The sequence below is a fragment of the Cricetulus griseus genome, chromosome 4 (genome assembly GCF_003668045.3).
Source record: "Cricetulus griseus strain 17A/GY chromosome 4, alternate assembly CriGri-PICRH-1.0, whole genome shotgun sequence".
Taxonomy (NCBI): Eukaryota; Metazoa; Chordata; class Mammalia; order Rodentia; family Cricetidae; genus Cricetulus; species Cricetulus griseus.
This window is the reverse complement of record NC_048597.1, coordinates 230,755,668-230,781,211: the sequence shown is the minus strand read 5'-3', so window position 1 is coordinate 230,781,211 and position 25,544 is coordinate 230,755,668. Positions and strand designations below refer to the sequence as shown.

General features: G+C 43.4%; 2 protein-coding genes across 3 annotated transcripts in view; both read left to right on the top strand.

Moving 5' to 3' along the window:
• Window positions 1-1,686: 1,686 nt before the first annotated feature.
• Window positions 1,687-2,883, top strand: Xcr1 (X-C motif chemokine receptor 1). Its single transcript, XM_035443942.1, has one exon. It carries the CDS (start codon window positions 1,687-1,689, stop codon window positions 2,701-2,703), a length of 1,017 nt encoding a protein of 338 aa, XP_035299833.1. The 3' UTR covers window positions 2,704-2,883.
• Window positions 2,884-7,673: 4,790 nt separating this feature from the next.
• Window positions 7,674-25,544, top strand: part of Fyco1 (FYVE and coiled-coil domain autophagy adaptor 1) — a 72,339-nt gene continuing 54,468 nt past the window's right edge. For both annotated transcript variants that reach the window (XM_027415532.2, XM_027415531.2), the window contains exons 1-2: window positions 7,674-7,812; window positions 23,335-23,485. In XM_027415532.2, coding sequence (XP_027271333.1) covers window positions 23,431-23,485 — 55 coding nt within the window. In that variant the 5' untranslated portion in view covers window positions 7,674-7,812; window positions 23,335-23,430. The remainder of the gene's footprint in view (window positions 7,813-23,334; window positions 23,486-25,544) is intronic.

Sequence of the window (25,544 nt, the reverse complement as noted above, 5' to 3'; positions counted from 1 at the left end):
CTAACAGTTTCAGAAGTTCAGGTCTTATATTAAAGTCTTTAATCCACATCAACTATTTTTATTGAGATATAGTTTATTTTTCTACATGTAGATAACCAGTTTTCCAAGCACAATTTTTTGAAAAGATTGATTTTTCTCCAATGTATGATTTTTGTATTTTGTCAAAAATCTGGTAGGTAACTATAGCTGTGTGTCTTCCCTATTTATTTCATTTACCTACCTGTCTCTTTTTTTTTGCCACAACTATGCTGCTTTATTATAACACAACACACTTTTTAGTTGAAAAAAAAATACATAGATAGCCCCGGCTGACCTCAAATTCATAATCTTTCCATCTTAGTTCCAGAGCAGCCAAATTATACTCATGTACTACCATGCCTAGCCTATTTAAATTTTAATGTTTGAAAAGCTCAGACTATTTCTTCAATTGTCTTCCTCAAAATACAAGAACATAGAAGTTTGAGTTGCAGTCTTAGCTGAGAAAGTGTTTTCACCAGGCTGGACCACTTTCCTATCCTATGAAATGGATGTATATGTATATGTATATGTGTATGCGTATGCGTATGCGTGTATGTATGTATGTATGTATGTATGTATGTATGTATGTATATATATTCCCTGTGATCTTGCAACTTTCTTATAGAAAGTATCATAAGCACAGTACCCCCCACACAGCAGGTGATGAGAACTCACTTATCTGATTCAGATAGCTGCTGCTTCTAGCTTTCTACTCTCCTCCTCATGTGACTCAGCAGCTTCCATGACTCATCCAGATGAAAATTCCAGCCCTTCCAGTCATTTCTTCAGCCTTTTCATCTCACTGTTTCTAATAGTTACCAAAGGCAGTTGAATAAGTTTGGCTCACTATAGTTTTCTGAGCTTCTTTCCCCCTTGTCTGCTCTAGACACGTGTTTATAAGACTTGTAAACTAAACTCTCAGCTGAAGACGTTTTCTGCCTTGAGATGTGATCCTTAGTGTTAGCAAGGATTCGTCCTTCCAGAATCTTTATCTGTAGCTTGGGCATTATTTTGCTTTGTCTGTGCTCTCACTTCCTTGGCATTTCCCAAGAAAGAGAAAATTTTTCAACACAAGCGTTTTATCAAGGTCTATTCAGTTTATGAACAGAAAATGAGAGAGAATGGAGAAAGTGAAAGGAGAAAAAAAAGGAGGGGAGGGAGAAAGAGAGGAAAGACAGGCACAACACTCTCTAGCCATTTATTGAATAATGACATTGAATAAATGCTCTGTATCCATATATTGAACAATAGAATGAATTAATCTGGTAACATGAGCCCTTTTGTATACAAGAAACTAAGGCTCAGAAAGTTTTTTTAAAAATGATACATGGACACAATAGCAGAACCCACTTTGGTTTCAAGTCTTTCAGTCCAATTGCACTTCTCTTTTCACCTACATCTACTGTGAACTTGAGCTATCAAGACTTCTCAGTTGCCAGTCTACCAGAAGAATGGGGCTTGTGACAGAATATAAATCAATGTTGCATGTCCTTGATCAAGAAAATCTTTCTATGGAAAAGAAAAAAATGTTCCTTACTGACTTTATATAATGGCCCAATTCTCAATCTTGTTATAAATAGCTCACCAATGGAATCTGGCCCATGAACCTTACTTTTTTGTAACATGGGTCCTAATAATCTCCTCCTACCATATGGATTTAAACCCCACATGTCTATCATTTCAGATGCTCTCAGCACCACTGCCTCCTGGGACAAAATGGAGTCCTATGATTATTACTATGATCTACAGAGTCATCTATGTGAGAGCGAGACCACCTTTGCCAACTTCACTGCTGTCCTCTACTCTCTGGTATTATTCCTCAGCCTGATGGGTAACAGCCTGGTTTTCTGGGTCTTGGTGAAGTATGAGAATCTAGAGTCACTCACCAATGTCTTCATCCTCAACCTGTGTCTCTCAGACCTTATTTTCTCCTGCCTGCTGCCTGTATGGGTCTTAGCGCAATACTGGGGTTGGTTGCTGGGTGATTTCCTCTGCAAACTCCTCAACCTGATCTTCTCCATCAGCCTCTACAGCAGCATCTTCTTTCTCACCATTATGACCATCCACCGCTACCTGTCTGTAGTGAACCCCATCTCTACTCTGGGCATCCATACCCTCCGCTGTCGTGTGCTGGTGATCACATCTGTCTGGACAGCCAGCATCCTTTCCTCTATCCCTGATGCTATTTTCCACAAGGTGAATGTCTCAACATGTGACTATTCTGAACTTCGTGGGTTCTTGGCCTCAGTCTACCAGCACAACATTTTCTTTCTCCTCTCCATGGGGATCATCCTGTTCTGTTACAAACAGATTCTCAGGACCTTGTTTCGTTCAAAGTCCAGACAGAGGCACCGGACAGTCAGGCTCATCTTCACCATCGTGGTGGCATACTTCCTCAGCTGGGCTCCCTACAACCTCATCCTCTTCCTCAAGACACTGCAGGAAACTGATATCATCCAGAGGACCTGTGAGATCAGGCAACGGCTGGACATGGCTATGATCATCTTCCGAATGTTGGCTTTCTCTCACTGCTGCTTCAACCCAGTGCTTTATGTCTTTGTTGGGGTCAAGTTCCGCAGACACCTAAAAAGTCTCCTTCAGCAGGTCTGCCAGAAGACACTCACCCCCGTCCCATCCTCCTACTCCCCAGGTGCCTTTACATATGAGGGCCCCTCCTTCTACTGAGAGGAGAGGATGGGTACCCAGAGGTGACTAGGGATGCTGGAGAAAGGCAAGGAGAAGTAGATCAGGAAGGAACACTTCAGAAGACACAACAGTGGAGATGCCAGCAACTATTGCAGGGGTGTGGAGGAACGACATGACAGCTGTGGGAAAGTGGCTTCCAGCTGGGCCATCCAAAGCAATACTTCCTGGACTCCGTTCATCATTCATTCTCTCACTTAGACATAGATTGCTTATCAGTGATTGGTCAGAAGATCCTAAATAGAAGGATTTGCAGACATTGGGTGGGCTCAAACTCTCAGCATGTACGAATTGGACAATGGGGTTGCTGGCACATAGGATTGCCAAACCTGATCTCTTTTGTTTGTTTTTTGTTTGTTTGTTTTTGTTTGTTTTGTTTTTTGTTTTTTTTTTTTTTTTACTTTGGTGATGTCTGGTTCTGTGCTTCTTTTCAGCTTCTGGAGAAAATGTCTTCAGGATAAGAATAGTTACATCCTCAAATAAGTATAGTCACAATGAAGTCTAGACCATAAAATCCCTCTAAACTGAAAATAGTTCTATATTCTGGCAACAACTGCTAATACACAAACTAGCTTTTAAATATTTACCCCATAATTGAATGCAATATGTGCTACCATCTAAACTAAATATTTAGACAATGCAAGAATGAATAAGATATTGTTGCTAACTTCCAGGTGACACCAATACATCCATGAAGGTTCAGATAAGCAAAGATCACTTAACAAAGGCATGCAGTTTGAAGATGCCCCTAAGCCCCCAGAGCCAGGTCCTTTGGATTCTGCCTTTCCAGTGTCTCTCCAGTTTATTCCAATGATCACATACCATGACTTCAGTTCTACAATGGCCTCTACTCCATAATGTCTTCATGTTACCTCTCTCTCTCTCTCTCTCTCTCTCTCTCTCTCTCTGTTCCATCTTCCAGAAAACTGCCTGCCTGTATTTAAAGCTTGTCTGCCTGGATTTCTTTATTCCTCTGAAGCTTTAACAAAAATGTCCTCAAGCCTCTGAGTTATTTCTTAAATTCTTTTATTAATGAACTAAGAACCCCAATAGAGGACCCTGATTTCCTTGGCAATATGAAGTGATTCCACCAGAATGCCCCTTTGGGGAAGTTTAGACTGTCATGTCTGCATCCACAGCCAGAGGTGGAACTCAGATTCTGTTCTTTCAACCAAAAATAAATAAAATCATGTAACAGTAGATTATAAAGAATAAATGAAAAATATAAATAAAGCCATAAAAATAGCTATGATTTATCAGGAAGAAGCAACTTTCGAGGGGATAGATAGATGGCTCAGCAGTTAAAAGTACTGGCTACTCTTCCAGTGGGCCCAGGTTCAGACCCCAGAACACACATGGTGGCTCACAAACATTTTTAACCCCAGCTCCAGGGTTGGGATAATATTTTTGTACAATGGATGAAGATATGTCTCTATCCTTCCTCATCTGCCTGAGGCACCTTCTGGTTGGTTTAATAAAGATCTGTATGGCAAATACCTAGACAGGAGAGGATAGGCAGGACTTCCAGGGAGACAGATTAATCCTGGGAAAGAGTCTGATGAGGGGGATTCTCCAGCAGACCCAGAGGAAGTAGGACATGCAGTACTGAGGAGAGGTTAAGGAAACACGTGTCACAACCTACATCAGTATAAACAGGTTAATTTATATTTTTAAGAGCTAGTTGGGAACAAGCCTAAGCTAAGGCCTGAAAAGTTTTTGCACCCTGAGAAGCCTCTCTGCCACGCAGCAATCCAAATCAGACCAAATCAAACCGAATTAGAAAAAGCCCAGGTTTAATGCCTAAAATGCTCCCAGATGATCTTCTGGGCCCTCAGAGGGCAAACGGGGAAGAGAGACCAAAACCCCACATGACTATTTTAAACTGGGGGCAGTTTAAACACCCGGTAGGAGTGGTGTTGAGCATCCCTGGGGGAGGGGCTGTGTTTGGGGCTTTCTGAGATGAGGCAGGGTTTGGGGAGAAAGAGATGGGGGGTGGGGATTGAGGCGGAGCTGCCGCCCAACATTCCAGTCCCTTTGAGTGTGTGGACTCCAGTTCATGTCTGGCTGCTTCCTGTGGGTATGGGACAATGTGTGTGTGGGGGGGGAGGGGGAGTCAGGAGTCCCTGGGCTCACAATCAGCGGGAGGTGTGAGTAGAGAAGCATCCAGTTAACTGCCATACTGGAAACCTCAGGCATTTGTTTCTTGAGGAGACAGAAAAGGCAAGTTGCTAGGGAAAAAAAATAATTAACAAGGCCAAGTTTTCATAGTCAATAAATGTTTCTGTATCATTATTTGGGAGCGGATGGCCCAAAGAAACACAGGTTACACTGCAGGGGAATCCATTGCCCTCTTCTGGTCTCCTTTCCTTTGTAGACAACGCTGAGCATTTCGTGTATCCCACAATGTCTTGTGTAGACATGCCTCAGGAACCTTCCACCTCATCTTAGTTTACAGCTCTGTCCATTAGCCAAGTGAGCTTTGTATTCCTTTACTTCTCTGAGCCTCAGTATAATCCACTTTGAAGTATAGAAATTAATCTTACCTGCATCAGAGTTGTGTTCAGTTTCAAACATAATGCTATATAGGTTTTTGATTAGGGCATGACATATTAGGTTCTTAATATATACAATCATCTGGTGCATAGTATTTTAGTCAGTGTTGGACCATATATGACTGTGATGCCTTAAGACTAAATTGTCTAGTGATGTCATAGCCATATTAATTTGTGTAACTATATTCCAGATGAATTGCCCTACCATGAAATTCTCAAAATGCATCATTACTTTTATATAACACATCACTGTTGGAGGCCTGTCTTCCTCTTCTCTGTAAACTTATGTTAGACCCCCGGAAAACTCAGGCATCGGGGTCTTAGCCCAGGACCTCGGTCACCCCAATCACCAGGAAGATTCGAAAGCTTGCTGCAAACTGCATGAGGCTTTATTGTTGTTTAACGAGCTAACCCCATGTTAGCTCGGGTCTTTCACCCACCCGCCATGGTGGATGGCTAGCAAAGACAGCTTGAACCAGCTGCAAAGAGATCTTGTAGGGCAGCGTAAGGGGAGTGTCTAGGGGGTACGCACAGGCTCAGGATTGGTGTGCCTCCAGGCTTGGAGGGCTTGCCCTATGTTGATTGGCCAACTGGTTGTTATGGCCCATAGGCCCTCCCAGGGTGGTTGCTATGCTCTGCACGTCATTGCTGTGCACTTGTCCGTAAAGCACACCCAGAGCCGTAAAGCATAGCGCCGCAAGCTAACTTCTGATTGGTTCCTTGTCACGAGGCAGACATCTGACTTTTAGTGACTAGGACAAGGTCATGGCAAGCATGTGTTACTGTCATGGCTGCCGAAATGGGGAGCTGGTCCCTTCACTTATTTAGGAACTAAGTTTCAAACAAGGGTGCTTGAAATCTCTTTCATCCGTAACATCCCAAAGCTGTTCAGGCTGTAGTTGGAGAAAGTCTTTCTCTGTCCACAATGTTGATATTTCTTCATTTCCATTGTCATCTCCTCCCACTTCTGTCATCCACAAACTGCCAACTCCATCAAGTTAATGTTGAATCATATACATGTCATGTAAAATATGAAATTAATTAAGGAACCTATGTCTGATGGGCAGTGGTGGTGCATGCTTTTAATCCCAGCACTTGAGAAGCAGAGGCAGGCTGATCTCAGTGAGTTTGAGGCCAGCCTGGTCTACAAAGCAAGTTCCAGGACAGCCAGGACTGCTACAGGGAAACCCTGACTTGAAAAACCAAAAACCAAAACCAAAATATATACATGAAGGGACTAGATCCTCACCCAGTCCCCTGCTTTGGCAGCCATGTCCTGACTCAGCAAAATGTACTGAGCTTCCTGACCTTGTCTGTCCTCCCAGTTACTAGGAGGTCAGATACCCTTCACGTGGCAAGGAACCAATCAGAAGTTAGCTGCCAGGCTCTGGTTGTGCTTTATGGTGGTATAAGGGTGCAGAGTATAGCAACCACCCTGGGAGGGCCTATAGGCCATAACAAACAGTTGACCAATCAACACAGGACAGGTTGTCCTAGACACTCCCCATATACAGCCCAATTACCTCCCCCCTCCAACCCCGCACCTTGGGGTCCTTCTCATGCCATCCACCATGATGAATGGATGAAGGGCCCAAGTTAAGACAGTTAACTTGTTAAACAATAAAAGACTCTTTGCTTTTGCATTGGAATTGGTCTCTTGATAATTTGGGGCACAACTATATATATTGTCCTTATGTGAATCTGTTCTGAAAACCTGAAATCCTGAGATCTGGCAGATGCCACTAGTTTGCTAAGTTCTGTGAGGCAGACAGGAATGTCTAGCTAAAATGGTAAAAAGTAAGGCAGGGTGAGGAGTGGCCAGCCAGAGCTAAGGAACACAACCTAGTGACAAGCTGGCATCTTATGTACCCTCCCTTTTCTTTAGCATGCTCATCAATACTAGTCTTGGAATGCAGCATTCTATTGCATCAGGCTTCAGGGTGCTTTTTAGTGCAACAACAAGCAAAAACACAGGGCCGAGGAGGCTAAGCATGGCAGGTAGATCATTAACACATCATTTCAAACACTGACTGATTCTGTGTCTCTGTTAATGAGAAGAATCAAAAACTGAGAACTTAGATCAAGCAATATGTAGTGATTTCATTTTTTTAGTTCAATAAGTAAAAATAGCACAAAACTATTAATGAGCTATTTTTTACATTGGGGGATTTTTGAATCAGGTACATTATTTTATATTTGCAGCTTATTCACGGTTCAAAGTCAATCAGCCACACTGCAAGTGCTTAACAGCAAGTAGCCAACAACACTAGCTCAGGAGTTCAGACAGACGACTCCAGGCCCTGCTCTGGGTATGCAAACTTGTTCAGGTTACTCCAAAGCATGCCGGGAGTCGTAGTCTGTGTCCACCGGTCCGAGTCACCCGATGGGAGTTGTAGGCCATCTGTGGAGCATGCCGGGAGTCGTAGTCCGCGCGCACTTTGTGTTCTGTGCGCTTCATGGCCGCTGGCGCTGAGCTCTCCTACTCTTCCGCTCGGCCCTAGAAAGTTTCGTTTCTGCCCGGCGGTGGACCCACGAGCGTGTAAGTGCCCAGGGCGGCCGGAGAGACTTCGGGTACACTGGGGCCGCTCTGATCCCGGCGCGGAGGTGTCTCAGGGGCGTAGGTAGTCACCTGTTGCCGAGGCTGTCCCCTCCCACCCAGGGCGCCCGCCGCCTCGGGAGAACCCTCTGGCCAGCGGGGCTGGCTCCAGTATCCGGGCTGTCTGTGGGGTCGGCTGGAAAGACCTTCAACACTGTTCCAAAACCTGAGCCCGCGGAGGGGCCACCCTGTGAGGCGGAGCTTCATCAGTACACCAGAAACCTCTGGCATGGGAGCTAAACTCCAGAGTTCTCGCGGGCACTGGGGCTTAGTCTTCAGGAAAGCCAACTCCTCCTCTTTGCAAGACTCCTGGTGCCCCTTCCATCCAGGGAGGACAGTTTGTTCCTTTCTTTGCCCTCGATGATCTTATTACCCACTGTCCTTGTGTTCAGGTGCAGGATCTCAGGGTAGCTCTGCGGTAAAGTCTGGAAACACCTGTAGAACAACTTAGTGTATCTAGCGTGGTAGCACTAGGCTGTGAGAAGTTGTCCTGTTGGCTCCCAGGCTGGGGATGGGGGCAGGGCGATAGCCTAGTTTCATAAAAGAAAAGAACATGTGGTTGATCCGTAAGCCACGTAATTTCCTATTAATGCACTTATAACAATTCCTTCTGTCACTCTTCAGTGTTCCCACTGCTGTCTCCTCCAGAAAAACAGCACTTGTTGATATTGCCTATGTTGATCAGAGTCTCGCTCTGCCCCTCTGCTTGTTTGACTTACCGCAGTGGTTTTTTTTCCAGACAGAGAAATGGGTCAGAGGCTTTTAGGGGCAGAGAGGATCAGGGCTTAATCTACTTACAGCCTCTCTCAGCTGTAGGCCTTGTGGTCCCAGGCAAGGATAATTCCTCTGCCATCTGCTTGCTGCTGTGGATGCAAGGGAAGGATGTTGAGCCACAGGTTTGTACTTTTAGTGTTGTAACCTTCTGGATCAAAATGCTGCCCCTGGCCCTCTCACTCTGTGACACCCAGTTCTGTTCTGTTGAAATGCAGAATACTAGTTATGGGCCAGGATTGTTAGCATCCTGGAGATCAGCACAGTGCTGACTCTCAGCCTCCTTTCATTAAAAGGATCTGAAAAGACTATAGCTTTAGGAAACAGGGTTTATATGCTATTGTGTAGTGTTCTTCTCTGTACACCACTTCATTTCTTTAGAGAATTGTTTATTTTATAAGAACATAGGTAAAGTATGCAGTCCTGCAATGTCGTGTGTGTGTGTGTGTGTGTGTGTGTGTGTGTGTGTGTGTGTGTGTGTGTGTGTGTGTGTAATTTATTTTTACAGTTGCTTTAGAATTTGGAAATGTCTCAGGTTTCTTTGTCCTTAGGGCTGGGGTTGGGATACCTGAATGGCTAAGAGCCAAGTGTTTAGCCCGGTTCTTTAAGGTGATATAAAAGGTACTGCTTGAAAGGATAACCTGCCTACAGTCCACAACCCTAGAGAAGCCAGGAAACAAGGAGGACCCTAAGAGACACATATGTGGATTCCCCCCCCCCCACCTCCTAGAAGGGGAAATAGATAAGCTCTCCTGAATAAATTGGAAGTGTGGGAGGAAGGGGAGAGAGGTAAGGGAAGAAGGGGGGAGAACATGAGGGATCAGGAAGGTCTAGTTGGGGGAGGGACAGAGAGGGAGAGCAAGGAAAAAGATACCTTGATAGATGAAACCATTATGGGGTTAATGAGAAACCTGGAACTAGGGAAATTCCTGGGAATTCACAAAGATGACTCCAACAAAGAGAAGAATCTAAACAATAGTGAGAGAGTAACTTAACTGCCCTTCCCCTAGAATTAGATTGATGACTACCTTAATTGCTATCGTACAGCCATCATGCAGTAACTGATGGAGGCAGATGCAGAGATCCACAGCTAAGCACTAGGCTGAGCTCCTGGAGTCCAGATGAAGAGAGAAAGGAGCATTTATATGAGCAAAGGGGTCAAGACCATGATGGAGAAACCCACAGAAACAGATGATCCGAGCACATGGGAGCTCACTGGCTCTGGACTGACAGCTGGGGAACTTGCATAGGACCAAATTAGGCCCCTTGAATGAGGGTGACAGTTGCAGGACTTTGGGCAGTTTTTGGGGCCGCTGGCTGTGGGACCACTATTTATCCCTAGTGCATGAGTTGGCTTTTTGGAACCCATTCCTTATGGAGGGACACCTTGCTCATCCTAGATAACTAAATACAGGGGTGGGGGTGGGGCTGGATCCTGCCCCAAATGATGTGACAGACTTTGGTGTTCCCCATGGGAGACCTTGCCCTTTCTGGGGCCAGGGAGGGATAGTGGGGGGAATGGAGGACAGGAAGGAGAGGGAACTGGGATTGGTATTTATTTTTAAATTTAATAAATAAAATATAATTTAAAAAAAGATAATATCTGGTGGCCTTGACCTATGTTGGTCCTTGAGACTGGAGATCTGCTGTCTTCAGAACAGGGTACTCAAGAAATGTCAGCCCCTAGTCCTGGCTTCCCTTTCTTTACAAGGCAGGGTTAGATGATAAGTCACCTCTGATTTCTGGAGATTTCAAAAGCAAGATATAGATAACTCAAGACTGGAGTGTATCAATGTGAGCTAGAGGAAGAGTGTTGATCTGTGATCTCATGGTGGAAACCACTGGTAGAACTCAAGAGTTAGGAGTCACATTCACTGCAAGCATCCCCTGGCAGCAGAACGGGCCATATATAGGGTCTGTAAACTCAGAGGTACCTATGAGTAGAGGACAGTTGTCTGTGGCCATGTTGATATCTGATCACCTAGGGGCTATTGTGTTCCTGCTCCTTTCAAGCAGCATTTGAACTTCAATTTGAGCAGTTACTGTGGGGTAGAAATTGGGATGTTTCTGTGGGTCTATACATGGAAAAATACTTCCTACTTTTTAGTTACTTTTTGATGAGTCACTAGAATTAACTGGTGTCTGTATCATCCTAAGAACATAACTCATCCAACTCCGGTTCTCTGACATTGGAGCCACTTAGCTGGTGCTTACAGTGGCCACCAATGGTCCTTTTTGTTCATGAGACTCTGGCATTTGAACATTTGGTTCAGGTCATAGTGGTAGGGATGAGAATATGTGCACACTGGTTCAGAGGAAAAGCGTAGGAGAATCTGTGGTTTCATTAACAATACTGTGGTCTGGTGGTTGGTTTCAGTACCTCTGAGCTGGCCTACGCAACCAGTAGCCTGAGGTACTGCACCTTTGGCCCGAGTGGGACATCATGTTCAGTCAGGGATTCCTTAGCATCCAAAAAACTGGGACCAAAAGAGCTGTTCAAGCAAACTTTTCATACATTCATATGCTTGGAGCTAGGCCAGGAGCAGAATTCCCAGAGATTCAGTGTAAGTCTGGACAGTTGAACTAGAGATGGTTAATTGAAAGGAAACTGTAAGAAATTTTCTAAAGCTGAAGCTATAGCCCTGGATGGGTTTTGATTTTTTTGAGACAGGGTTTCTCTGTGTAACAGCCTTAGATGTCCTAGAACTCCTTTGTAGATCGTGTTGGCCTTGAACTGATAGAGATGCTCCTGCTTTGGCCTTCTGAGTGCTGGGATCAAAGGTATGTGCTACCACATCAGTTAGCCTGGATGTTTTTTTTTTTTTTCAGGACAACTGAAGACTTGTCAGGAACATAGAGAAGATACTTGAAATCTTAACCAAAGTTAGCCATTGAGAATATCTGTTCTTTCCCTTTCCTACTTTCTCCAATCACAGCAATTCTTAATCTCCATGTGAAAGTAGGTTGTCACCACCCCCCCACCCAGTACATCTGAAAAACAAGATAGAAAGTGGTCAGAAAACGTCAAGTGAGCTAAATGTACACTGAGTCTCATCTAACCATGCCGTGATCCACATCACATTATTTGTTGAATAATAAAGTTCATGTGAACAGTCTAAAAGTCTGAACAGGGTACAGGTTGTCAGAGATCACCTACTCCTGATAAGGGAAAGTGTCATGTTCATTGCCCCTTGCTCAAGCTTCAGCCACCCTGCGTCTTGGTTTTGTTCTTTACCTGTCATGTCCCAGAACTTAGACTCCAGGCATCACCCCACCCCAGTCTGCCTCAATGATAATGTCAGATCCCCACATCTGGGAATGGAAAATGGCTCTGGGGAAATGTGTTACCTGTTAGGTCACCACATCAAAAATGCCACAAATAGGCTTAAGCAACAGAAATGTATTTTCCCATATTTCTGAGGACCTAGGTAAAGGCTTGGCTGGACCTGAGGGTTCTTTTCATTTGTGTCTGCCACTTTCTCACTATGTTCACATATTTGTAATATTTTGTATGTTCATAGTTCCTCTTACAAAAACACAAATTAGATTGAATTGGAACCTATCATCAAAACTTCACTTAATCTCAGATATCTTTCTACTAAAGATCCTGTCTTCAAATACAATCATGTTCTGAGATACAGAGGTTAAGGCTTCAACCTAAGACCAGGTAGCAAGCACAACTACCCTAGCAAGAAGGTTCCATTACTGGGGACTAGTACTAATTATTGTTCTGGATAGAGTAACAATTTCTGAGGAAGACGTCCTTGGAGAGTGAACTGTGATACACACTTCTTTTTGTCCAAAGTAAGACCAGAAAGACTAGAGGAGTTGGTTGGGGAGAGGTTTAGGGAGCATGAAGCAGAGCTCAGTCTTGATAAAGGGCACAGAACCTAAAAACCTGGAGCTAGAGCCTTGGCTCTGGGTAGTTCAGGCCAACACAGCTAAGGAATGCTTAGTGGACGATTCTGTTATCCCATGTGAACAACAGGTCTTAAAGAAATCCCCAGAGCACTCAGAACCCTGTGGGTCTGTTTATACAGGATAGGGTAGAGGGCATACTCCTCATCCATCCCTGAATTATGTCATTCTCGGAATAGTAAGTAGTTCTGTAAGAGTCTCACAATAAGGACAATATAATCTCCACAATTACATGGTGGGTTTTTATGCACATAATTTGTACTCAACAGAGAAACATTTTAAAATTGAAGAAATAGAACTTTTTACCTGTGTTTCATTTTGAGATGATAATTACAACATTTTCCCTTTCCTTTTCCTCCCTCCAAACCCTCTCCTATACTTGTCTTTACTGTCTTTCAAATTCATGGCCTCTTCTTTCATTAATTGTTGTCACATGGCATGTGTTCCTAAATATAACCTGCTCAGTCTGAATAACATTACTCATATGAATGTTTCTCAGGGCTGTCCACTTGGTATTGAATGACCAATTGGTGTGCTCTTCCCTGGGAAAGACTTTTTTCCCATTCTTAGCATTCTCTAGTTGCCTGTGGTTCTTTGTATACAATTGAATCCATATGAGCTTTCCATGTCCACTTTGGCATGTTTTTTGTTGTTGTCCTTTTTCAGTTCACATTTAAGCAGACATGTTGGTGAAACTATCAGTGTAACTTCTACATCTTTAGGGGACACGACACACTCTCACAGCAAGCTCCCTGCTTCTTAAAACCTTTCCACCCACCTCCTCTGCAATGTACCCTGAGCCTTATGGCCAGGAGTTGTTTTGTAGTTGTAGCCATTGGGACTGTGCTCCACAGTTTTGCATTTTGATTGGTTGTGGCTTTCTGTAGTGGTCTCCTGTTGTAAAGAGAAGTTTCCTTGATGAGGGATCAAGATTATACTTATCCATGTGTATAAATACAAATGTTTACATTGTTGAAAGTTTGCCCATGTTTCCACTATTTGAAATATTTTTATTATTTACTTTTTGGTATATTCTAATTCCCCAAGGTTTTGATTGTTTTATGTACTGAGGATCTATATTCCATCTCATTCATTTGGCAAGTAACTTACTGAGGTTTCTTCATATACCTGAACTGTACTAGGAACTGTGGAAATATGAACAGTAATGGAGCTATAGGACAAGTGGGAAGAATAATGATTAACAAGTAAAGAACTGTAATATAAATAGTACCAAGAGCCATAGAAGGAGATTGTGAGACTCTGCAACAAAGGCTTAGAATAATGAGCACTGGACAGTTTGTTTTCATCAAAGCATTTATCAGGGTCAAATTTCTAAGTTTATTGGAGACGTCTTTTTCCCATTTTGCTAAATTCCTAGAAGCTAAGGCTCCCCACTACCACTGTTGTTCACGGTTGTGACACCCCTACTTCTAAATGAGATCTTCTTCTTTAATAATGGTGCCAAAAATACCTCTTGTCTGGCTGTTAGCTCGTTAGCACCAGCGGTTATCTGAGCTTCTTCAAGGCTATGTTTAGTGCCCTTTGTGCTTTGGATGTGAAATGTACCCTATAGCTTCAGGTGTTTGAACCCAAAACCCCTACTTGACAGGGCTGTTTGGGAAAGTTGTGAATCCTTTAGGAGATGGGACTTCACTGGAGGAAGTAGATTACCTGAGGCAGAACTTGAGGTGCCCACTTCCTGTTCACTCTGCTTTCTAAATGCTGACCAGCCAGCCTTCAGGTCATACTGCCATGCCTTTCTTGATATGCCAGAATATATCTACTTGAATTGTAAGCCAGAATAAATCCTCCCTTAAATTGATTTAGTCAAGTGTCTTCTAGTTGCAATGGGGAAAGTAACTATGAGTAACTATGTCATATCCTATCAAAGACTCAGTTCTTAAATTACAGTCAGCTTCACTGACCCATTGACATTCTGGTCCTGGAGGTTATGCCTTTGCCATATGACATTTCCTTACCTTGGTGGCATGTGTCTTTGTTGTGGGCAAGTCTATTTTTCGTTGTTGAAGTAGTCATTCTAGAAACATGCCTCATCCTTACCTCCTAGATGGTTTCTCTGGGCTTTCCAGCAGTGGAACTATGGTTCCAGCCTCAAGAACAGACATGTAGCCTTTTCCTTCAAACCACTGTCTATTTTCTTTAAAAGACACTTAGAGGGACTAGAGAGATGGTTCAGTAGTTAAGAGCACTGGCTGCTCTTCCAAAGAACCCAGGTTCAATTCCTAGCACCCACATGGCAGCTCACAGCTGTCTGTAACTCCAATTCTAGGGGATCTGACACCCTCCTACAGACAGACATGCAGGCAAAATACCAATGCACTAAAAATAAATAAGACACCTGGATTCTCTCCAGTCCAGAGCAACTGTCCTGGGCTCAGATCTTTCTGAGCCTGTTCTGGATCCATAGGCCAAACTGTGGCTTGTTTGTATGTGCTCTAGGGAAATGACTAAGTAACCTCTTATAATTGTTGAGAGGGAAGGGACCAAGAGAAGGTTCAAGAAACAATGGCAGTGTCATAAATCCTTGTTCTCATTAAAACAAGAGGGAGGGTTCAGAAAAGGTGACTCAGGCATGCAGAAGGGAAATACTTTAATTATAGGTCCCAGGAGTTGGATTGCCTGATGCAGGTAATGAAATGCCTGTCCCTTTGCTGAGCTCTGGAAACCCCTAGAGAGTACCATATTCCTGTGGTGAACTTCTGGTGAGGGTGGCCTTCTTGCTCACCAACAGTTTCCAATTCAAGCCAGTGGGACCTCCTAGTTTTCAAAGGTACAAGTACTAGTCAGAGGCACCTATCTCTGTTGTTTGTGAACAGATGTACATTACTGGGCTTGTTGAACCAAGTCAAGGCTATTTACTCTTCCTGAAAGGCCATCGGCCTTTTGGCATCATTTATTTCTATTGATCAAAGTGGAATTTACAATTGTTTGACTTTGTTTGGGGCTAGGGGAGGAACCTAGCTACACCCTGTTCTCTCTTTCTCGGTCAGTTCTTAGTTATTGTCTTAGGAAAGCATGGCAAGGTTGACTTCCACATCCCAGCTACCTCCCCTTATGGTTCTTCCTGGTGTGGCTCCTCAGACACTGTGTTGTTCATGCCTGAGCCAGTTTGCAGGCAACATTGTGAGTGCTAATCATTTGAACCATGGTGTAAGTAAGCTTTAGGCTGAGTGAGTGTCTTTGTTTCTTAGTTTAGAATTAATATACTGTATGTGATATGTATAGCATGTAGCGCATCTGGGCAGGTATAGAGTTAATTTGGAAATCAGAGAACATCCTTCACCTCTAAAAGAATATCTTGGTCATGACCAGGAACTCAGTACTTGGTCCTAGGTAAAAATAATAATTTTTTGAAAGAATGTATTTAGTCTCTTCTTTGCTAGGATAGGCGTAAAGATAACATTGAGTTACTGGCAAGAAAGACTATAGCTACATGTATGGAAGCTCTTGTGTTTTTTGAATTAGGGGAGCAGTTTGCTCAAGAGTTGAAGATGTCAAAGTAGACTTCATCATTCTGGAGGTTGCATAGAGACACAAGGAGGAAGTTGACTATGGTGTGGAGAGTGCCCCCCTTCTGTGTCTTTCTTTGTTAATAAGGCCCCTGATCCAAGGGTACAGTATTCTGAGTCCATGGAAACTGTGAGTGCTAATCATTTGAACCATGGTCCATTACTTAGTCCATTACAAGATGGCAATGTACCTAGAGAGCTTTGATGTTCCTCCTGAGTCACTGTGAGGTGACTGCCCAGAGTGTAGCCTGTTGTTTTGTTTTTTTAAGCTCATAGACCAGTGGTTTTCAGCATGTGGGTCGTGACCCCCACCGGGGTCAATTGTCAGATATTTTGCATATTAGATATTTACATTATTACTCATAGCAGTAGAAATTTACAGTTATGGAGTAACAGTGTGATAATTTTATGATTGGGATCACCACAACAGGAACTGTATTAAAGCAATGGTTCTTAACCTATGGGTAGAAACCCCTTGGGTAGGGGGTCAAATGACTTTCACTGGAGTCCCTAAGAGCATCAGAAAACATGGATACTTATATTATGATATATAACAATAGCAAAACTACAGTTATGAAGTGGCAGTGAAAATAATTTTATGTTTGGAGGTCACTACAGCATGAGGAACTGTGTTAAAGGGTTGTAGCATTAGGGAGGTTGAAAACCCACTGTCATAGACTCTGGAAAATCAGCGTGTGAGATTAGTGATGGAGAAAAGCTCACCCTGTGACCTGGGAACTTGATGCCAGTCAAGTACAACCAAAATCAGGTCCCATAGAGAGTGCCATGGACATTGGGTAGCAGCTCTCAAACACCACAGTTTGGTTGCTGTGTTTGTTTGTTTAAAACAAGGTCTCACTATGTAGCCCTGGCTGGCCTGGAATTTGCTATGTGGACCAGGTTGGATTCTAATTCACAGAAATATACTTATTTCTGCCTCCTGAATACTGGTAATAAAGGTGTATACTGACACTCTTAGCTCAGCTACAAAATCATAAAGGAATCCATTTTTGTGTGTATCTAGACCCTTGTGCCAAGATCTTGGTTTAATTGACATACATCTTTTCCTTAAGGCTGGATTCCGAATAGCTAGAATCCAGGAAATTCAGTGAGTTGTGGGTTACACACACGGTCCCATCCTCAGCCTGGATGTTAGCCACAGTCTGCTGTTCTTACCTCCTTCCCCAGCTCCCCTCACCCAGAAGCACGCACCTCAGCCTCATTTTAGCCCTTATGTTGCCTGTGCATACAGCCATGGGCTTCACAGAATAAAGGTGCAGTCATCTTCCTTCATGATTGCATCTGGAAGCCACCTTCCCTGGGTTGGCTCATGTGGAGTGAGTACTCCAGGAAAGCTGTACCTGCACCTTCACTATTCTTTCATCTGGCCTCACTTATACCTATTTCTTTTCAGGGACATACTGGCAACTCAGTGGTCATCACAAAGAATCTATTATTCTCTCAGCATACTGTAGATGGAAGTTTCTGTCCCGCCCTGTTCTCAGCCGTTCAGTGCCAAATAAACACACTGAGGCTTATATTAATTATAAACTGTTTGGCCTATTGCTCAGGCTTATTACTAACAAATTCTTACATCTTAAATTAAACCACAATTCTTATCTATGTTTAGCCACGGGCTTGGTACCTTTTCTCAGTAAAGCATTCTCATCTTGCTTCCTCTGTGTCTGACTGGAAACCGCTCTCTTCCAGAATTCTAGTGTAGTAGCTGCACCTGTACTTCCTGCCTGGCTACTGGCCAATCAGCCTTTTATTAAACCAATACGAGTGACAAATCTTTACAGTGAACAAGAGCATTATTCCATATCAGCACCCATCATGTTTTTAAAAATTATCACACTACTGCTTTGAGGGGAGATATAATTCAGCTATGTGAGTTTTTATTTATTACTATTGGGATTTATGTCCCCCCCTGGGTTTTTTTTGTTTTGTTTTGTTTTGTTTTTGTTGTTGTTGTTGTTTATCAGTTTTGGTTTTTGGTTTTGAGTACTGGGGCTTGGACCCATCCATGGCTTTGAGCATCCTAGGCAAACACTACCTACCAGTATGCTACATCCCCAGCCGTCTGGGTTTTGTCTTGAGATAGACTCTTAATATATAGCCCAGCTGTTTACATAGAACAGAATGGATTTGAACCCACAGCAGTCTTCTTATCTCAGCCTCCCCACTGCTGGGATTATGGGTGTATACTACCAAGTCCAGGTCATTATGTGAATTTTTACACATGCCACCATAAACAAGACATGGATGACAGTTGTTGCATTTCCTCTACCACCACATGCCCTTTTGCATTTATACCCATCTGTTCCCCATTTTCTGCAACAAGTATTCTGATTTCTCTTTGCAAAAACATTGTATTAACATAAGCATAAAGTATATAGCCTTTCCAGGGGTTTCTTTAAACTCAGAACAACACCCTGAAGGCTCAGTGCCTGGTAGTAATTTCTATGACTCATTTCTCTTTATTGCCAAATACCCAGGAGTTGTTATCTATAGCCCTGCGTGGGCCACTTGTATTCTATCTAGATACCAGATGTTTTTCTCTTGTTCTCCTTGGTAGATAGTTTCTTAGATAGGGTTACTATTGCTATGATATTTCACCATGTCTAAAAGCCACTTGAGGAGGAAAGGGTTTATTTGGCCTATAATTCCACATCATAGTCCATTACTGAAGAAGTCATGCCAGGAACTCAAACAGGGCAGGAAGCTAGAGGCAGGAACTGATGCAGAGGCCACAGAGGGGTACTGTTTATTGGCTTGCTCCTCCTGGCTTGCCCATCCTGTTTTCTTATAGAACAGAGAACCTCAGCCTAATGGCTGAGGCCTGCCCACACCCATCACTAATTAAGAAAATACCCTACAAACCTGCTTGTGTCAGGTTGACATAAAACTAGCCAGTACAATTGACCCTTTGTCAACTTGACACACAAACATATCACTGTTAAGCCGAAACTTTTCCCTTCTTGTTCATCCCCATGGTTACACATTAATATCAACATCACAACATGAAACATTTTACTAACTTAAGTCCAATAGTCTCACAAATTCCAATACTTTAAAAAAGTTCAGTCTCCAAAAATTTTGGAGTTTCTCAACTGCAGGCTCCTATAAAATAAAAAAAAAAAATAAGTTAGATAATTTCTTCAAGAACCAGGGCACTGTCAAAAATTGAACAAAACAAAGTCAAACTCCATCTCTGTAAATAACTCAGTGTCCAAGTTCTGAAATCCACTCACAATCTTCTGGGCTTCTCCACAGGGCCTGGGTCACTTCTGCTCTGCTCTCTCCAGCATACATAGCTTGTCTCCTAAGCTTAGGCAGCCTCCGTTCCGTGGCTGTTGTTCTTCTTAGCAGTCATCCCATGGTGCTGGCATATCTAAAATGCTGGGTTCTTTTATTTCGACTGAGCTACACTTTCACAGGTAGCCTCTCCTGGGCTGTCTTCAGGGACTCCAGCCCTACCACATAGAGCCCAAGCCCCAGCTACTTTCCATGACCCCTTCATGCCTTCAACACATACCACCTGGGAGACTCTTCCACTGTTAAGTGCAGCACCAGCATGAGCTAGAACCTTGACTACTCCTGGAACACAGCTTCTGTGTGATGACCGTGAGGGAACACTTTCTAGAGGACTTCACCTTGATGCTGGACTCTTAATCACAGCTGATTCTTCAGTCTCAGCTGACCAACATCCATTGTTCCAGCAAAGCAAAGATTTTACTTTTGTGTTTCTGATTTCTTGTTAATCACAGCCAATTCTTCAGCCCCAGATGACTAGAACCACAGGTTCTTAGTCCAAAATAGCAAACAGCATTAGTAGAGTCTTTAAGGGACTCTCACCAGGCCTTCATCATCAGCATCGCTCTCAACGTTGTCTCCCAAGCACTACAGAACTGAAGTCTCAACACTCAATGACTTTTCTAGCTCAAAGTTCCAAAGTCCTTCCACAATCCTCAAAACAACATGGGCACAACAATAACCCCATTCCTGGTATCTATTTCTATCTTAGTTAGGATTAGTATTGCTGTAATGAAATACCATGACCAAAAGCAACTTGGGGAGGAAAATGGTTTATTTGACTTATTCTTCCACATCACTGTTCATCACTGAAGGAAGTCAGGACAGAAACTCGGGCAGAGCAAGAAGCTGGAGGCAGAAAGTTATGCAGAAAAGAGAAGTGCTGCTTACTGGCTTGCTTCTCTTGACTGGCTTGCCTGTTTTCTTATAGAACCCAGGACCAGTAATTCATGGATAGCCTCACCCACAATGAGCTGGGCCATCTCACATCAGTCACTAATTAAGAATATGTCCTACAGGCTTGCCTACAGCATGATCGTATAGAAGCATCTTCTTAACTGAGACTCCCTCCTCTCAGATGACTCTAACTTGTGTCAAATTAACATAAAACTAGCCGACACAGTAGCTCAGCTTCAGCAAAGCTAGACTGTACCTTGTGAATCTCTGCCTGCACAAAGCATCTAATAAAGGGTGATGATCGGGCCACATGTAGATAGTGAGGATACAGAGTCATTCCTACCTCACCAATAGGGCCTGTCCTGGTTAGATTTTCTTGTTTGTTTGTTTGTTTGGACAGCGTGGCACAAGCCAGGGATATATGGGGAGCGGGAATTTCAATAGAGAAAATGTCACCATCAGATTGTCCCAGAGGCAGGTTATAGGGGCATTTTCTTAATGAATGGTGTAGGAAGGGCCCAGCCTACCGCAAGCATTGCCACCCTTGGGCAAATGGTCTTGGGTTGAATAAGAAAACAGGCTAAGCAAGCCATGAGGAGCAAACTAGTAAGTAGTGTGCCTCTATGGCCTCTCCAGTTCCTGTCTCCAGGTTTCTGTCACAAGTTCCTGCCCTGACTTCCTTTCATGATAGACTACAACTATAAGCTGAAATAAACCTTTACCTCCTCAAGTTGCTTTTGGTCATGGTGGGGTTTTTGTTTTGTTTTGATTTGGTTTGTGTTTTTGTTTTTTTGAGACAGAGTTTCTCTGTGTAGCCCTGCTGTCCTGGAACTCAGAGATCCACCTGAATGCTGGGATTAAAGTCGTGAGTCACCACTACCCAGCTTGGTCATGGTGTTTTATCACGGTAATGGAAAGCATACTAAGAGACTGTCTGCCTGGGCCTTATGTGAAGAGGCTGAACATCGGTTCTGGCCCTCTCTAGAGCTATGACTGGTTCCTACTGGGTCTCTGTGTTCGGCGTGTGACCTGGGAGAAACACTGAAACGCTGGGATGGGAAGCAGGCTTCTCATAAACCACTTCTGTCCCCGCCTATTATCCTTGATGAATGGCACCAGTACTTATTGGGGGCCTTATAGAGATTGGTTCTAGAAATCCTGAACCCTGACTCCCTGAAGCCTGTGTCGTGCATTAATGGGACTGTGGTCTAGCTGAGTGCCTGACTCTTTCTTCCTGGGCCTGAGAAGTGCTCTGTTTTCACTGAGTCACAACTGTGTTGGCTTACAAGTTAAAAATAGACAGACGCTAGGCATCTGGTCAATGAGAAGCCTATGCTGACCTGACTAGTCACTAGAATGCTTGTAAATATTTGGAGTTGTTTATGGCTAGAGCCATTTCCTTTCCACGGCTTCCTTGCCCCATCTAAAGCCATAAGGGAGCCATGGCACTAAATGAGTGAGAGCTAGCATATGTTAGACAGACTCAGAGTGGCATGTTATTGGTTACCACTGAAGTTCAAGATACTTCCTAGGAGCCAGTAGAAGTGGTAAGTCGTTTTCTATAGTGACAATTGTGCTGTCCCAGAATTTACTGGGAAAACCCCAGGTTTGAAAACACATAGAACAGTAAACAAGTCAGTTCTATTTTTTGGCCCTGGGCCTTAGGTTACAGAACATGAGATTTTTCTTTGTAAATAGGAGATTTTTTACCTTACCATGATAATTGTGAAAAGTAAGTGTTCTGTGTAAACTATGGACCAGAACCCTAGGCAGGCTGTCAGTAATGTGGCTGTTACTATCCTTACAGCAGATATTGCACCTTCAGGCAGGATACCTAAAGGGTAGATTAAAGGTTGTGAAAGGCCTTGATGTCCAAATGTGTGGTCATAACTCCCTTCCAGGTACTCACATTCCTTTTCGTTGATCTTCAAACACTACTGTGTCCTTAAATGACATTAACAGCTGCCCAAGTAGGGGACTCTCCAGCTGGAGAAAACTATGACTGAGTTTAAAATAGTACCTTGTTCCTGGGCTGGAAGGAGGGCTATGTAGACTCTTGGGTGGCAGGTCAGGGAGTATTTTCACCCTCGGGTTTAGCAGAACACAGGGCAGAAGAAGCTCAACCACTGACAATGGAGGAGCCACTTTATTTACTAGGCAGGCCAGGCTGTCCCTGTCAGAAGCCCTAGGGTATGTATCCCCTGTCACTTGCCCCCTCAACCCCAACATTGCCTGGCCAGAACTTTCTAACTGTTCTTTAGAAAGGAATAAGAAAAAAATGGCCCTGAACAGAGCTAGCTCGTCAGGGTTTAGGGATGTCAGAATTTGAAATAAGCAGGTCTGACCTCTGTGGGAAGTGGTAAGAGAGCCACTGGAAACTTTTCTGAGAATGAAATATGAGGCTGTTCTGTCCCAAGAGACAGGATGGGCAGCTCAGAAAGAACAGCTGTGCTCTTAAGTTGACCTTGCTTCTTGTTAAGTCTGTGTTTTGGTTAGGATTTCTATTACTGTGATAAAGACTTTATCTTAAAATTCTTTAGTCACACTCCATCATTGAGGGAAGCCATGAAAGAGTGCTGCTGACTGACTTGTTCCTCATGACTTGCTCAGCCTACTTTTTTACACCATCCAGGACCACCTACCCAGTGGTGGGACCAACCACAATAGGCTGGGCTTTTCCACATCAATCACTAAATAAGGAAATGCCTCAGAAACTTGTCCATGAGTCATTCATAAAAGGTATTTTCTCACTTGTGGTTCCTTCTTCAATAACTGTAGCTGGGTCAAGTTGACAAACAAAACTAAACAAAATTCAGTTTGTGTTAAGTTGACAAAAACAACCAAAAGAACAGTCTAGAAGGCATGTCATGGTGTCAGAATGTAAGTTATGTCAGAAGCAAACCTGAGCATACCTGCCAACAAGATTCACACAAAAAGGTCAATCCATCTCTTCAAGGAAAGATACCTGATGGGTCTTTGTGCCCAGAGTGGAAATCCTCTACACTCTTTAAACTGTGGCCTCTTCCCTGCACAGGTGCCACCATGGAGTCTGACCACTGCTGACTGGAAGCCGCACAGCACTGAAGTGAAAGCCTGTTGTGGACCTACACATCCAAGAAAAGGAGACACCATGGCTTCTAGCAGCACTGAGACCCAGCTGCAGAGGATCATCCGTGATCTACAAGGTCTGGTTGAGTGGCTGGTGAACTGGGCTTGGTTTTAAGGAATGTGGGTTGTAGGGAGACACTCTAGCCCCGCCCAATAGTCCTGGTACAGGTACCAGGTGGACCCGGGACTCGCCCATAAGGGCGTGGTGAAGGAAAGCCAGGGTGACGTAAGGGAGCTTCTTAAGAGGCTGCACGTGGGGACCCTGGCCTTTTTGTTCTGGCCGCGCTTGCTGGGTTCTATAACCTAGCTCTGGCCTGTGTCTTGCCTTGGTGTCATCTGGAATAAAGAGACTTTAATCCTACAGTGGGTCTGTGCCCTGGGTGTTGATAGTCAGAATTCAGCCCTTTCTTCTTTGTTTATATCCTATTGAAATATTTGGTTCTCAGATATCTATCCTCTGTGCAGCTGGGAGGGCTTACCTCACACTCCTGTCAGAGCAACACAGCTAGTTTGTGAATAAAACCAAATAGCACTAAAAGTATAGGGATTAGTTTCAGTTCTGAGTGCTTTAAACTGCCTAGTTGCCTTTGGAATCACCCCACCCCTTGTTGGGCTTTGGTGAGCTTGACTTTTAGGGAAAGGAAAATTCTCATCTCTTCAAGCAGGATGACAGGTGAGGTACTTGGAGGTTTCATGTTGCATCTACCCACACCAGCCCCAGCCACTGGTGGCCATTGTTCCATGCATTTTATTACCAGGCCTACTACCTCTGGGCTTCCTCAGGGAGCCACTTGGGTTTGTAGCCCTTCTCCACTGGAGAAAGGCAAGAGAGGGCAAGCAGATAAAACTGCAGCTAGACCTTGATGGAATAACAGCATTTCTGTGAATTGCAGAGACCCAAGTTTACCCTATTAGATGACTTCCCAAGGACCAGACATTAGTAGGTCTCTCATCCCCAACTCTGCCAGGTTTGATGTTTGTAAGCCTCTGGAGCTCCAACACGTTTGCCATAGAGCTGTGCCTGCAGAAGTCACAGTGACACTTCCCTGACCACCTAGAAGTCCAGGTTCCTAGACAAACAAAGGTCTTATAGTAAAGGCTATTAGTCTGGGATATCCTCAATGAAGTACACAGTCTGCATCTGCAATCCAAAGCCAGCAAGGTCCAGCCTATTTTCTCAGATTTGCTTTGTGTAGTGCTTTGGGGCCTCTCATAGCTGATGCATGTTGAGTGTTCCAGATTTTTGATTTTGTTTGATTTTATAATATTTTGTAATATTTTTTGATACTTTGGAATTTTGGAACACTTTGCTGATTGAACATTCATGATTTAAAGTTCTGATAAATGAAATGCACCAAAATCCAAAACTTTTTGAGTCATATTTTGTATGGTGTTTCATGTACATACGAAAGACACTGCTGTGTGTACATGTTACTAATAACCTGTGAAATCATCTTGTTTGGTTCTGTGGAGTAGGTGCCATTGCTGCTACCATTTTGCAGTGAAGGAAATAGGCACAGTGGAGAATCTGACTTTCTTAGTATCATAGAACCAGTATGGAACAAAGCTTGGGGTTATACACTTTCAGCTAAAATGTTTAGTGTTTTTGTTTTGTTTTGTTTATACAGACATTCAGAGAAAATAAATGACAGTTGGGGCAAATCTGTGTTGGCCATTGGCTTTAGAAGTTTCACCACAAAATAGTCTTTTCTGCGTCACAGTGGCTAGTTTTCAAAAAAAGCCTTATGAATCTATATTAGCTTCACAGAAATCTCACAGTAGTCTTGAAACCTACATCCTGTCATCAAACCCAACCTATAAGCAAGGGGAGCAAACTGCACACTGGAGAGGTGAAGGGACCAATGTCTGCTTAGAGCTCTGCTGTTTGCCATCAGGATCTTAAAAGAGTCTCTGGCCCCTGTAACCTTTATCTGTAAAATGGGGGTAATAATAAAAGATTTCCTGGATTCCATGTTGTATTTAATGTTTTTCATCTTTTCTCAGTGCTGAAATTAGAATGTGTATTATATATTGAAATAAGGCAGACACTCTATTCATGAAAAATACATATAAAGGTCTGACTCCTCTTAGGCACCCAATTAACAGACACAGATATTGTTATCATTATTACTGTTT